The 12,363-nt window shown below is 32.6% G+C and overlaps 1 protein-coding gene across 1 annotated transcript; it reads right to left on the bottom strand.

Moving 5' to 3' along the window:
- Positions 1-1,920: 1,920 nt before the first annotated feature.
- Positions 1,921-11,067, bottom strand: LOC142317451 (uncharacterized). The gene is made up of 3 exons (XM_075354017.1): positions 10,717-11,067; positions 3,335-3,428; positions 1,921-1,979 (listed from the first exon to the last, which is right to left on the bottom strand). The coding sequence occupies exons 1-3, from the start codon at positions 11,065-11,067 to the stop codon at positions 1,921-1,923; spliced, it is 504 nt and encodes a 167-aa protein (XP_075210132.1).
- Between the last annotated feature and the right edge of the window lie 1,296 nt (positions 11,068-12,363).

A 12,363-nucleotide genomic window follows, 5' to 3' on the forward strand; every position in this document is an offset into this window, starting at 1 on the left:
ATACCTTTTTTTCTAACAATGTTTTCTAGACAGCTTCTACCACAATGAATATAAATAATCTATCCCGATTCCAGATAGTCACGCTGTAATCAATATGTGGACGTATTTACAACTTACACAGGAGGATCAATATATTTTGAAAATATCGACAAAGACATCTCATCACGCTTAAGGTTGTACTACCTACTGAGAAAAACATTTTAATGTGCCGTGCAAATGAAAGCTTGGGGTCTAAAAAGCACATATCTTGAATTTTCTTTCCTTTTAATTGGAATGTCGGATGTAACACAATGAAAACTTGATGATAATAGCAATAATTATGTGTAATAAAAATATTGTGATACCTTAGATTTTATTTAATTTTTCAAATGTAAAATAAAAATAAATAATGAAACGTATTTACTTTTTTTTTCTTAGATTTAATACTTTACACGTACAATTTTTGTTAATAAAATTACAGATAATTTGTATTATGGTTTCTTTTTTATTTTTTACTAAACAGTAAACTTTATCAAAACTGGTTCAACCCTATTTGCAAATTGTTTCTTATCCAATATTACACAGCATACCTTATCTTATCCACGCTTTTCTTTAATTAGAACAATTTTTTTTTGCTTAATGATATCACCCACACAAGCTTTAAGCTTGTGAGTGGGATATGGGAATAGAATTTTGTAACGTATGAAAAATGCCATGGCTGACCGGGTTTCGAACCCGGGATAAAATGTTATAAATAACATTTTATTTTAAATTATATTTTTATTAGCAAGAGGTTATAAACTAAAATATCAAACTGAGTGAAGGAAATTAAAGAATTGTAAAACTATAGGTTTCCAAGTTTCCTACAAAAAGTTATAGACAATTAGATAGACAAGAAAATATTTGTTATTCATCACATTACCTCATTTGCTTAATCTAACTTCATTACGTTTTTATTTTACACAGTAAATTTAAACTATTATAAATGTAAATTTATTTCTAATACAAGAATGTTTATTTTGACAAAATGAGCAAGTTAGTTTTTCAATAACTACAATGTAAACACAATGAATATAATTCTTATGAAGTATTTGCATCAGTTTAGTCGTAACAATAGATATGCAACAGAAAATATCCGAAAACTGTTTGATGGAAAGTAATTGTAACAAGTTAAGGCAAGTAATGAAAGAAATGATTTATTTCACTTTCTTTGTTTCTATCGTTTTTTAATAATTCAAACTGTTTAAATTTCACAAGATTAATAATATGTTTTTTAACTTCACTACTTTTTGATTATTTTCAAGTTTTTTCTATAACTGAAAGTCTTGCAAATAACATCTTTCCAATTATTTCTATACTCATTTTCTCTAACCGCTTTTCCTACAATATGTGTATTTAAAATTTCATACAGAATTTCTTTTTAATGAACATTTTAACAAAGTAAAAAGTTATGGTTTTATTCCGTTTACATTTGTTTATTTAACAGTTGTTGATTACAAAACACAAATATTTAAAGAAAAATTAAATAATCAAAGAAAAAACAAACAAGTGATCGGCATGCGAGGACAAGCTATAATATTTAGATATTCTTGTAGCAATAAAATAATCCTGCCTTTTTATCTTGCATCAATTCAGTTGTTAGGGTATACTAGCACAAAATACGAGTAACAGAGTGACGTCTAAGTGGATCCGCTGGGATCTTTTAACAGTGCTAATATTGGAATACAATTGTACATTTTTCCAGCTAAAATGTAAGTAGCATGCCGCCAGTAATGTTCTCGGCCGAGTCTACAAGCACGGGCAAACTTAATTATTACACAATTATAGAAAGGCGCACTGCACACCTCGATAATTCCCAGACGGAATCCAAGAATTTGCTCGTAAAGTAATTAAAAATTAACAACATATCTTCACTCTTATTTTTGCCTCTACTAATTTCATTTAATGCTGTTCAGTATCATACTGTTCGAATATTATGATATAAGTGATAATTGTTCCAACTACCTGAAAAAAATTTTAAATAATTTCTAGCAAACTTTATCTTTATGTTTAAGAATAATTAATAAAAGTATAATAATAATTTTAATTTTACATATAATATATAAATTAACTTGATCATAATACATACAAGATCGTTGTACAAACGATTGACAATGTTAAAAAAGTCTTATACACAGTAAATCATATGACTAAATCAGCTCTAGTTCTTTTGATTTAAGAATTGATTATTCATAATATATTTGTTAGTCGAATATTTAGCGTACAACAATGGACTCTAAGAGCACCACAGAAACTTTTATACATTTTTCTATTCACTAAACAGGTCCAAAGAAATTAATTGTTATCTCAGGATTTTTTAGATCTCCGGTAGTGGAACTTTCTATACTTTACGACTGTTGTTCGAGGTAGATGTCGTTTTTGAAACTCTTAATTTTTCATCATGTGGTTGCTTTACAATTAATGTTTCTGAACTGTATATACTCAGATTTTAAAGCAAGAGTAAAGTTTTTATTAAACTTCAAATTTATGATAGGATATCCAAGTCCTTTTGAACAGAACCTGAACTGATTACATTTCTAATACCGAAGTACTTTCTTCAATCTTACATCTCCAGTTGTAGATGTACCGTACTATATCGATTGTGATTTTCACAATTTCTCTTTGTAGATGAAACCGACTAAAGTCTTTATTACCCATTTCTAGTGTGAATAGTATTATTTACATTATTTTGTAAGCAAAGTTCTCGCGACAATTATTTATATGCTTTATCATATATGTCAACACCTTAAAAACGTCAATTTCCAGAGCCCTTATTTCCCATTCTGCTTTGCAAATTATAAGAAATGTTTCGAGACGGCCTTCCTTAAAAAATCATAGCTGGACATAATTAAACTTTTTATTATAACGTGCAACCCTTATTTCTATTATTAATTCTCTTTCTACCATATAATGACAATTTAAGAAATGAAAACCTTTCCTCTCTATATTTACTATTTCTTTATGCTTTTTGTTGAAGAGTTCTTGTACTGTACATTACTTCTTAAGCAGCATGATTAATCTATTAAAATAATTTTCAAAATTTAAGTAATTGAAAGAACAGGTTAATATTCACTCAGACAAGTTTATTTAAAAACTGATGATTACTAGTTAAAATATGTTAGAAACTTATTTAACATATAACTTAGTAATTATGTGTGCTCATTTCATACTAAAGTACAAGCATAATTATATAATTACTAATTAGAATTAACAAATTATACCAAAGTATAAATTAAAAATTATCTCTTTGAGATATTTTATACATGACCTGTTAATGAATAGATTAATAAATAAATATTATAGTATATTGTTTTACTTACTGAAGGAACAAGTGAATTATTTACTGTAAATAAGTCGTATACAGGAAAATCAATAGGACAATGTTTCAGTTCACAAATAAAACACTGTAACTGCAATCAAAAGTTGTTAACTTACATTTATAGTAATAAAATATAATGTATAGCGTACAGTTACAATTATTTTATTTTATAATAAAAAAAAGACAATATGCATGGTGATTACACATCCAAATTTTGTTTGAACTTCACTGATCCTATCATTAAATTATATAAAATGCAGAAGCTAAAAAGGACATTTTATAATTAGTGCAGAATCTGAAGTTTTTATTATACTGCCAGTAATTACACATATTCACTGTACTGTTCTCAGCAGCCACAAAACAAGTATAAGTTTCTACTCGTCGTATAGGAAATCCGGATAGTAAAGGAGCCAATTTAACTTCCAAAGAATACTAACGCCACCTTTATGGGGAGTGTTGCTCATTGTGACTATAAGTTAAACGTCGATTTAAGCAAAGTAAGAGGTTAGTTTGGTCGAAATATGCTTCAATACATTAAAGAAAGTGATTGAGAAGGGAATTCATAGTTACCATGAAGAACAAACGCTCAGAATTTTTATGTCCATAAACTTTAGTTGATTTTTTTCTATTACTTGGCATTACGTTTGAATAGCAAAGTAGCTCTCATAATTTGCAATATATTGACTGATTTTGGCGTAATCGAAATATTTTTTTAATTTTTAAGAGCGGTTAAATTTTTTCCCAAGTTGTAACACGTTACGCAGACTCTCTCACTTCAGTAGAAGCTCTTTACACTCTCACTCAGATTTTAAAATTTCACAGACAAATATTTATCCATACCCAATCATTATAGTGATAGGAAGATTATGACCAAAACCTATCAGCAATAGAAAAGAAGATTAGTTATAAGAACACTGTAATTGCTACACTTAATGTTAGGATATTGTTGTCGAAATGGGTATTGGTGGAGTTAGAAACAGCTCTAGCAGCCACAAATATAAAGATAATCAGTCCTTCTGAAGTAAGATCGCATGATGAGAATATTATACATAGTAAAAGTGTTTTTATACTTTGTTACTGTGGGAATCTAGATGGACAACAGGCGATGGACATGTAATAAACAAAATGTTCAAAAATGACATAAAGAATTTATCGGTTTTCAGATAAGAAAATACAAAAAAAAATGAACCTGACTGTCCCAAATTAGCACTCATCATAATGGAATTTATTATATAGATCTCCAAATTCACTCCACCACGGAGTTCGGCAGTTTGGCTACTGAATTTTATAAACAATTAATTACTACATGCCTGAGATTGAACTAGCTGCGACAACAATTTTGATAATGAAATGGAAAATGGGAAAGAATTTTTAGAGCAAGAAACTACTCTTTTAGTTATAAACTAAAGAAAAATTTCTATAAATGGACGGTATTTCTGTTGAATTAATTCTATTGCAAATACAATATATATTTAAAGCTGACTGTTAATCAAGATTTAGTCAACATTCCTTCTCATTAGTGAAGTTCGGATACTGTAATTCTCCATAAAAGAGTGAAAAACAACATCTTTCTAAATACTGCCCTATCATTTTAATACAATGGTTGAAACAATTATTCTCCAAATGTTTTCAAGAAAGATTGAAGTCGATTTTGAACCAAAATGAGCCAGTTTATCAAGCAAAATATCGTAAAGGATTGGCAATATTTTTTTACTGCAAATTAGAAAAAATAAACTGATTACAAGATTAAAATCTATTTTACATTAACTAATTACTGTAAAGCTTTCGATAGCAAAATGCATAAGATTACATTATGGTTTTGGTTACAAAATTTGTAGGTCAAATCACAATTTTACAAACCTATCGTGCGGCCATGGTTCAACTGGAGCACCACATAAAAAAAATTGAGAGTCAATATGTTTTCTCAACGGAGAAAAGCAAATGCATTTTGTTTTATCTGGGGAGAAGTGAACCTAGTCGTTTTAGACCACAATACTTTCATCTTTCTTTTTCCTGTTTCGCCTCCGGTAATTACCGTTTAGATAATTCTTCAGAGGATGATATGTATGAGTGTAAATGAAGTGTAGTCTTGTATTGTACATTCTTAGTTCGACCATTCCTGAGATGTGTGGTTAATTGAAACCCAACCACCAAAGAACACCGGTATCCACGATCTAGTATTCAAATCCGTGTAAAAATAACTGGCTTTAGTAGGACTTGAACGCTATAACTCTCGACTTCCAAATCAGCTGATTTGGGAAGACGCGTTAACCACTAGACCAACCCGGTGGGTTTAGACCACAATACTAATGGGGTTATTGTGTTTTTGCGCAGCCTCTCTGCAGTAGCTGAAGTCTTACAAGAAACGAAAATAGAATAATCGTCTACAAATAAACAACACATAACGGGTTTCCGCACACCGTTTACTATAGCATTAATAGCTAAAGCAAACAAGGTGACACTTCAGATACTTCGCTGCTGTATTCCGTTTTTCAGTGTGAGATTTTCAGATAACGTAGTTTCACCCCAAACAAGAAAGGTTGGCTATTGAGCAAACCATTATGAATGCAAGAAGATTCCATTGTATACCGCATTCATGCAGTATATTATGGATTTCTTTCCTCCAATCCGTGTCGTATGCCTTTAGCATATCGACAAAATTACTAGAGTAAATAGTTAAAAATTAACAATTAAAATTTACCTTAAAAACTTTTGATAATTTACCACTCTCTGGTACATCCCTTGTTTCTATTTCGTTAGACATCTTCGACTGACAACGTCGATCGAAGTCTCAAACTCAAAATCTCTTCAAACTCTCCTGTTTATTGGTTTTTCAAGCGGACCACAAACCACCGACAGATTTTTAATTGCGACTGCCATTAGGTTTCCTCAAATACTGGCGTGGAAATGGTCATACTGTAACTGACATGTAACCTACTTTTATTTTTTCTGGTGATATAGGAAGTTTGATAAGGAAAGGAGTAGGTTCCTCCATCCTGACATGACGTTTTATGATTTTCTTGACCTCTGTAACACCTTGGGGACGAAGTTCATCGGCAATTTCACTAACGTCGATCTCCCAAAATCCCAGCAAAAAATTACTCCTCGGCTGGTATTCAAGATCTTGTTGCATACTTCACTTACACTTATACCCCCCTTATTGGTCATACGTAAGAGGGATCGACTCAGTCCCTCATTAAAAATCTCTATCAATATCGATCCGTCTCTCAGTTTTCTAATGTTTTGGGGGTACCAATTGAACCCATTACTATCTTTTTATCACGAAAGGGGACACCTTATGAAGGGTTAATATGAAGGCAAAATAGCCATCCTGGTTATTTTACAAAACTAAGAATCGAATATCCTTATGTTGTAGACGGGATGCGCCACTGTTTATATTCTTCTCTTCTTCCAAACTGTTATCCTGTTCAGACAACGCTGAGTAAGGCCTTTTCACTGGATTAATATTAGTAGTTTTTCCACCAACCCTCTTAAGAATTTTTTGAGGTCAGGAAATTTTGGTCCCACGAGTACCTGAAAAATACAGGACCACCTCTGCGAGCTCACGCGTGTAGAAGCAAGAGCTAAGTACAACTGGGATCGCCCAGGTGCCCAGAATATATCGTTTGAGACTCACTACTTAGAACCATTCACCCATTGACACAATAGTTCCCATCTTGAGTTACGGTTGCGTTTTGTAAGTTGTCGCAACACCACCGAGTGTAAATGTAAGAAGAAACAAAGTACGATGTTATTGTGTTGCTGTGTAATGCGTAAATTTATATATTGTAAATTGCGAAGTGTTATTGGTATATTGTATGTATACAATGTAAAGAGTTCAGTAATTGAAAGAAGCTGCCAACACAGATGTAGGACTTTCCCGTCAGCGGCTTTTTTCTGATATGCGACTTACACACACTTACACACAAAACTTAATTTAAAATATTTATAATTTTATTTATATATAATATTTTCTTACAACAGCTGTACGTCAGTGCTACACTAGCGCTCATTGTGGTGATAAGGGAGTAATAATGACGCAGTATACCCATTTAACCATTACTTTAGAGCATATTTTGGGATGGGATGCGATTTTGAAAAATTATTTTGGGAATCATTATATTTTTTTTTAATTATTAACAAATATGATTAAGAAAAATAAGACCTTAATTAGGGGAAATCTCGAGATACTGAGGATGACCTTGCTCTACCCTTTGACCTTTGACCTTTGGTCATCCCTTTGACCTTTTAAGTTAAAAATTTAATACCATCAATGCTCCATATACAGAAGTAATCTGACCAATTTTGGTCAAAATTGGTCCAGTAAGCTCTGGAGATATAAGGTGTGAGACACTGAACACACATTCATACATACGAACATCCGGTTTTTTGGGTTCCTTAGGTGTCAAAACTTCTAACACCGGTGAAAATGCGCATGTCCAAATTGGACCGATTATAATTCTTTCCCTTCTACAGCTATAGCTCTGTTATAGCGCTAGACGGGAAAGCAAAAAACGTAATCACTAAAATAGAATATACAACACGGATTAAAAAAATAGAAAAAAATAAAAAACTGACTCTTGGTTTCACACGACAAAAAAAAAAATTAAATCTTATGAAGTATATTGATACTTCGTAAAAATAACAACAGCCGCTCTATATCTTCCTTACCGTTCTCCAGGATTCGGTGAATGCTTATTGGTAATTTAAATTTACGACATAAGGCTGCGTAACATTTACAATCTACAAAGGTATCCATACTCAAGCGGCGGTCACATCGTACACATAGTGGTGCATTTTCTGATAACATGAGATCCAGCGAGGATTTAAAAATCATTAATGACTGATTAACATGTATTAGTTGTATTTAATACTTATTACTTAGAAAACTTACCTGAAGCTTTAAGCAAGTCAGATCGTAAGATGTTAAAATTGAATCAACGGAGCTTATCAATTTTTGGACCTAAAAATTTATAAAATATTATGTTCGTAAAAGATATTTAATAATTTATAATTTAATAATAGCATGTATCATTTATAACTAAGATTATGAAAACATCAACACCTACTTGAATGCAATATTTGTGGATAAATATGTACACACTTCACTAAAACAAATATGTGTTACTTTCTTCACGGCAAATAAACCTACTACTTAACAACAAATATTAACCTCTTCTGGACGGTTATTTCTGCACGAGGAGCTCTACGGTGACGTAGTGGTCTTAACTGAACGGAGTTAATTGTTGACAGTAGCACTGCATTCACTTTTCCGCTCTACCCGTAGGTTCTTCTCCGCTCTGACGTTTCATTATATGTTTTACTTTTACAATAATTTGCAGACGAAGCTCACTGACAATCTCAATAAAATTGATCTCCTAATTGATCAGCCAAAGATTGCTTCTCGGCTGGTATTCAAGAATTTGTAGCGTACCCCTTTATGTCGGTACCACATATACTGGTGGGACGCATGAGTGATCGATTCTGTTCGTCAAGAAATGTCTAGACCAGTATCGACCTTTTTTTTTTTACTCTCCTCCCCTGAGCTGGTACGACTGGTTGGTATTGCGCCACCCAGGGGTGTGCCTGTTGTACTCAAATGGGCCTTCCCACCTACCGGCTGTATGTCATGGCAGGTCGGCTCACCGGTCAGTTCTTTTGAGTCTATTGATATGCCCATCTATATATATCGCCACGCCATACCGTGATTGTCTTGACGTGACAATTGGGTCTTTTCTTTGATCTTTCCTATCAAGAAAACCCTTGGAGTCCCCAGTGACTCATCGAAACTGGCACACCTCAGCATGCCAGTCCTCACCACTGGGGCTATTCGCCCTTCCCTATACTAAGATTAGAACCCCAATCTCCTCTCGTCCTCATTTTTCTGCGTTAATATTTTCTTAATAGCTGAATCAACCCTCTTCCAGGCATCTTCACTCTGCAACATGTGATTAATTAATCTGCCGTTATCATCAGATGATAGATCGATATCTACTAATTCTTCTCTCCATTTATGGCAGTCAGTAAATGTGTGCTCGACATCATCTTCGCGATCGCAATACATACATTCCGTCGATGCTCTTCTACCGATTCTGTACAAGTAAAAATTAAAGTTGCCATGCCCTGTAAAGTATTGTGACAACGGAAAAATTCACTTCCCCATGCTTCCTGTATATCCAGCTTTTAATATCGGGGATGAGTCTCTTTGTTCTACCTCCAGGACCATTCTCATTCCACCAGTCCTGCCACTTTGCCATTAGCCGCTGCCTTGATTCGTGAATTCCAACTCCCTGGTCTTAAGAGTTGAAAGAGACACCGATTGATTTATTGGCACTTTTAAAAAAATGCCAATAAATCAATCGGTGGGACTCCAGCGAGCACACACAAAGCCTCATAGGAGACCGTCCTATATGCAGAAATCACTCCAAGCAACAGTCTCCTATGGGTCCTGATCATACGTGCCAGGTTTTTCTTTACTTGCACTGAAATCCACCAAACCGGCACCGCATAAAGCATGGACGATATTACCGAAGACGCTATGACCCTTCTCTTTGACGCCTTAGGCGCTCTTTGGTTCGTCATAATAACGAGACCAGTATCGACCTGTTCCTTAACTTCCTGACCTTTTTAGTGAAACACTTAAAAACGTTATCACTTTATTTATCAGGAAAGGTGAGACCTTTTAAAGGTAGCCCCTTCCTAATTTTTTTTTGAGAACTACAAATCTAATGTTTTTATATTCTGAACGGGTTGCTATCTAAACTACTATCTTCAATAGAGTTCTTATCTTCTTCAGACAAAGCTGAGTGAGGTCTTTCCACATGACATCTTGTGGTGGTTTTTTTTTATGGACCACCAACCATCATAGGGATTTTCAAGATCAGTAATTTTGGTCCCACGAGTACCGGGTAAATACATACCACTTCTGCAGCACCCACGCGTACAGAGGCTAGATCTAAACACAACTGGGTTTGTCCAGGTGCCCATAAAACATCGTTCAAGCCTCACTACCTAGAGCCATCCACTTATCAACACGACAGTTTTCACCTTGGGTTACAGTGGCGTTCCATATATTGTGACACAACACCACCAGGTGTTAAGTGTTCAATGTCGTTGTGTTGCTTTGTAAGGGTATATGTTGTAAACTGAGTAGTGTTTATGGTTTCGTATATGTGTTTGGTGTAACAGAGTCAGCAGCTTGGCGTCTAGTTTGAACAAAGGTTGCAGAGGCCTGGGCCATGGAATCGCCAATTCCTAAAGTCTTAAAGAGTAAAACACCCGGTCGGGGAGTACGGCACAAAAAGAAAATTTGTATATTTTAGTAAAATTTTATATTGTAAAATGATAATTTATACAATATGTAAATTAATTTTACTTACTTCTTTTGTAACAGACGTGCAATGTAAAATTATAAGAAAAAGTAGATTCCAGTTAAAAGAACATTTAATTATGAGTGAAATCATGTAATTTGTCAAATAACTTTCGCTTTTTTCATATACAATTTCAACACACAGCCAGAAAAGTAGAACAACATAGCACAATACATCGATATTGAAAATATTGCTTAATTTCTTACTGGAACTATGAACTTTCCTATACGACGTAATAACATCGTACAATTTATCAATATTATTTTCTTCATTACTAGTCATCTGGAGAAGAATGTTATTTATACTAGTGATCTGGATTTTAATTATGTTCAAAAATGTTACCCACTGAAGAAGTTTCATTGACCTACATTTCATGATGATAATAACATATATTAACCTGTTTTCTTGAAAAAATGTGTATGTAACATTCATTATAATTATGTTAATTATCACATAGTAAATGTATCTTTTCTTAAATGTTGTTATTTCATCTTTTAAGTAAAATTTCAGCTTAATATCAACTTCATATAGTGTTTGTAAAATATCTTTTAAATATTTTTCAAATATCACATTACCAAAAATAGACATAAAAAAATTTATCATTATTGTAATATTAACAAAGAACTTAATGTAATGACCGGTTTCAAAGTTTTCTAATTTCATATACAATGTGAAAGAGGATAAAAAGAACGATAAACAATAGATTACTATTGCACCTGCATATAATTTGAAGAAAATCGATAATTTGGTATTTTCAAAATTCAAAGGAACAATCCCAGCAAATTTGGATATAAAGTTAATCTGTTTAATAATAACTGCCAGTTCACCTTCCATTTTTAACAGTGAAAGACTTTTAGTAATTTCTTTTTTCTCTTTTAATGTAATTGATTTTCAACACTTGATATTCAACAAGCTATCATTCACAATTTGCTGAATATTTGCTTTATAACAACAACAATGATAATAAATTACAAAGCTATTATCACTTTTAAATTTATGTTTAATCAATTATCATAAGTGAGTGGTCTGTCACACAACAGAACCAAACATTCATGAATTAATAAACATGTGGAAACGAGCACATAATGGTGGTACAATAAGATTACTTTTCATAGAATATTAGGATGTAATTATATTCAAATCATTCGAATGTATGTCAAAAGAATATATTATATATATGTATTTTAAGGGACACAAAAACATTAATGGGCACTGTACAAAATACACAACATCTGTAAAATACATAAAACAAAAAATTAATAAATACATTTAGATCTTGCAATTAAATAACACTAAAAAAACTTAAAAAAGATCATAAATAAAATCATAAAATCAAATTAACAAGACTAATGGGGATGCAGAGTCACTATTATAAACTATAAAAATCCGAAACTAGAAACAGATTATGAAACAAATAAAATAAAACAGCGTAAGTGAAAATGTAGAAAAGCAATATTTTTGTAATTTACCAGTAAAAGGAAAGTTGATAGGCTGTCGTCTATTCAGCGGCGAATTGCCATTAAATTATTGCGGCATACAGGACTGTTTCCCGTAATACTGCTGAAGTGGTTTTGGGCATTCCTCCTGTTCTGCTGAGGACTCAAGTGCTGTAAGAGTGTATAAAGGAATGCCTAAAGTTGAGGCTGGACAAATCCT

This window comes from Lycorma delicatula, chromosome 1 (assembly GCF_047948215.1).
Source record: "Lycorma delicatula isolate Av1 chromosome 1, ASM4794821v1, whole genome shotgun sequence".
NCBI lineage: Eukaryota > Metazoa > Arthropoda > Insecta > Hemiptera > Fulgoridae > Lycorma > Lycorma delicatula.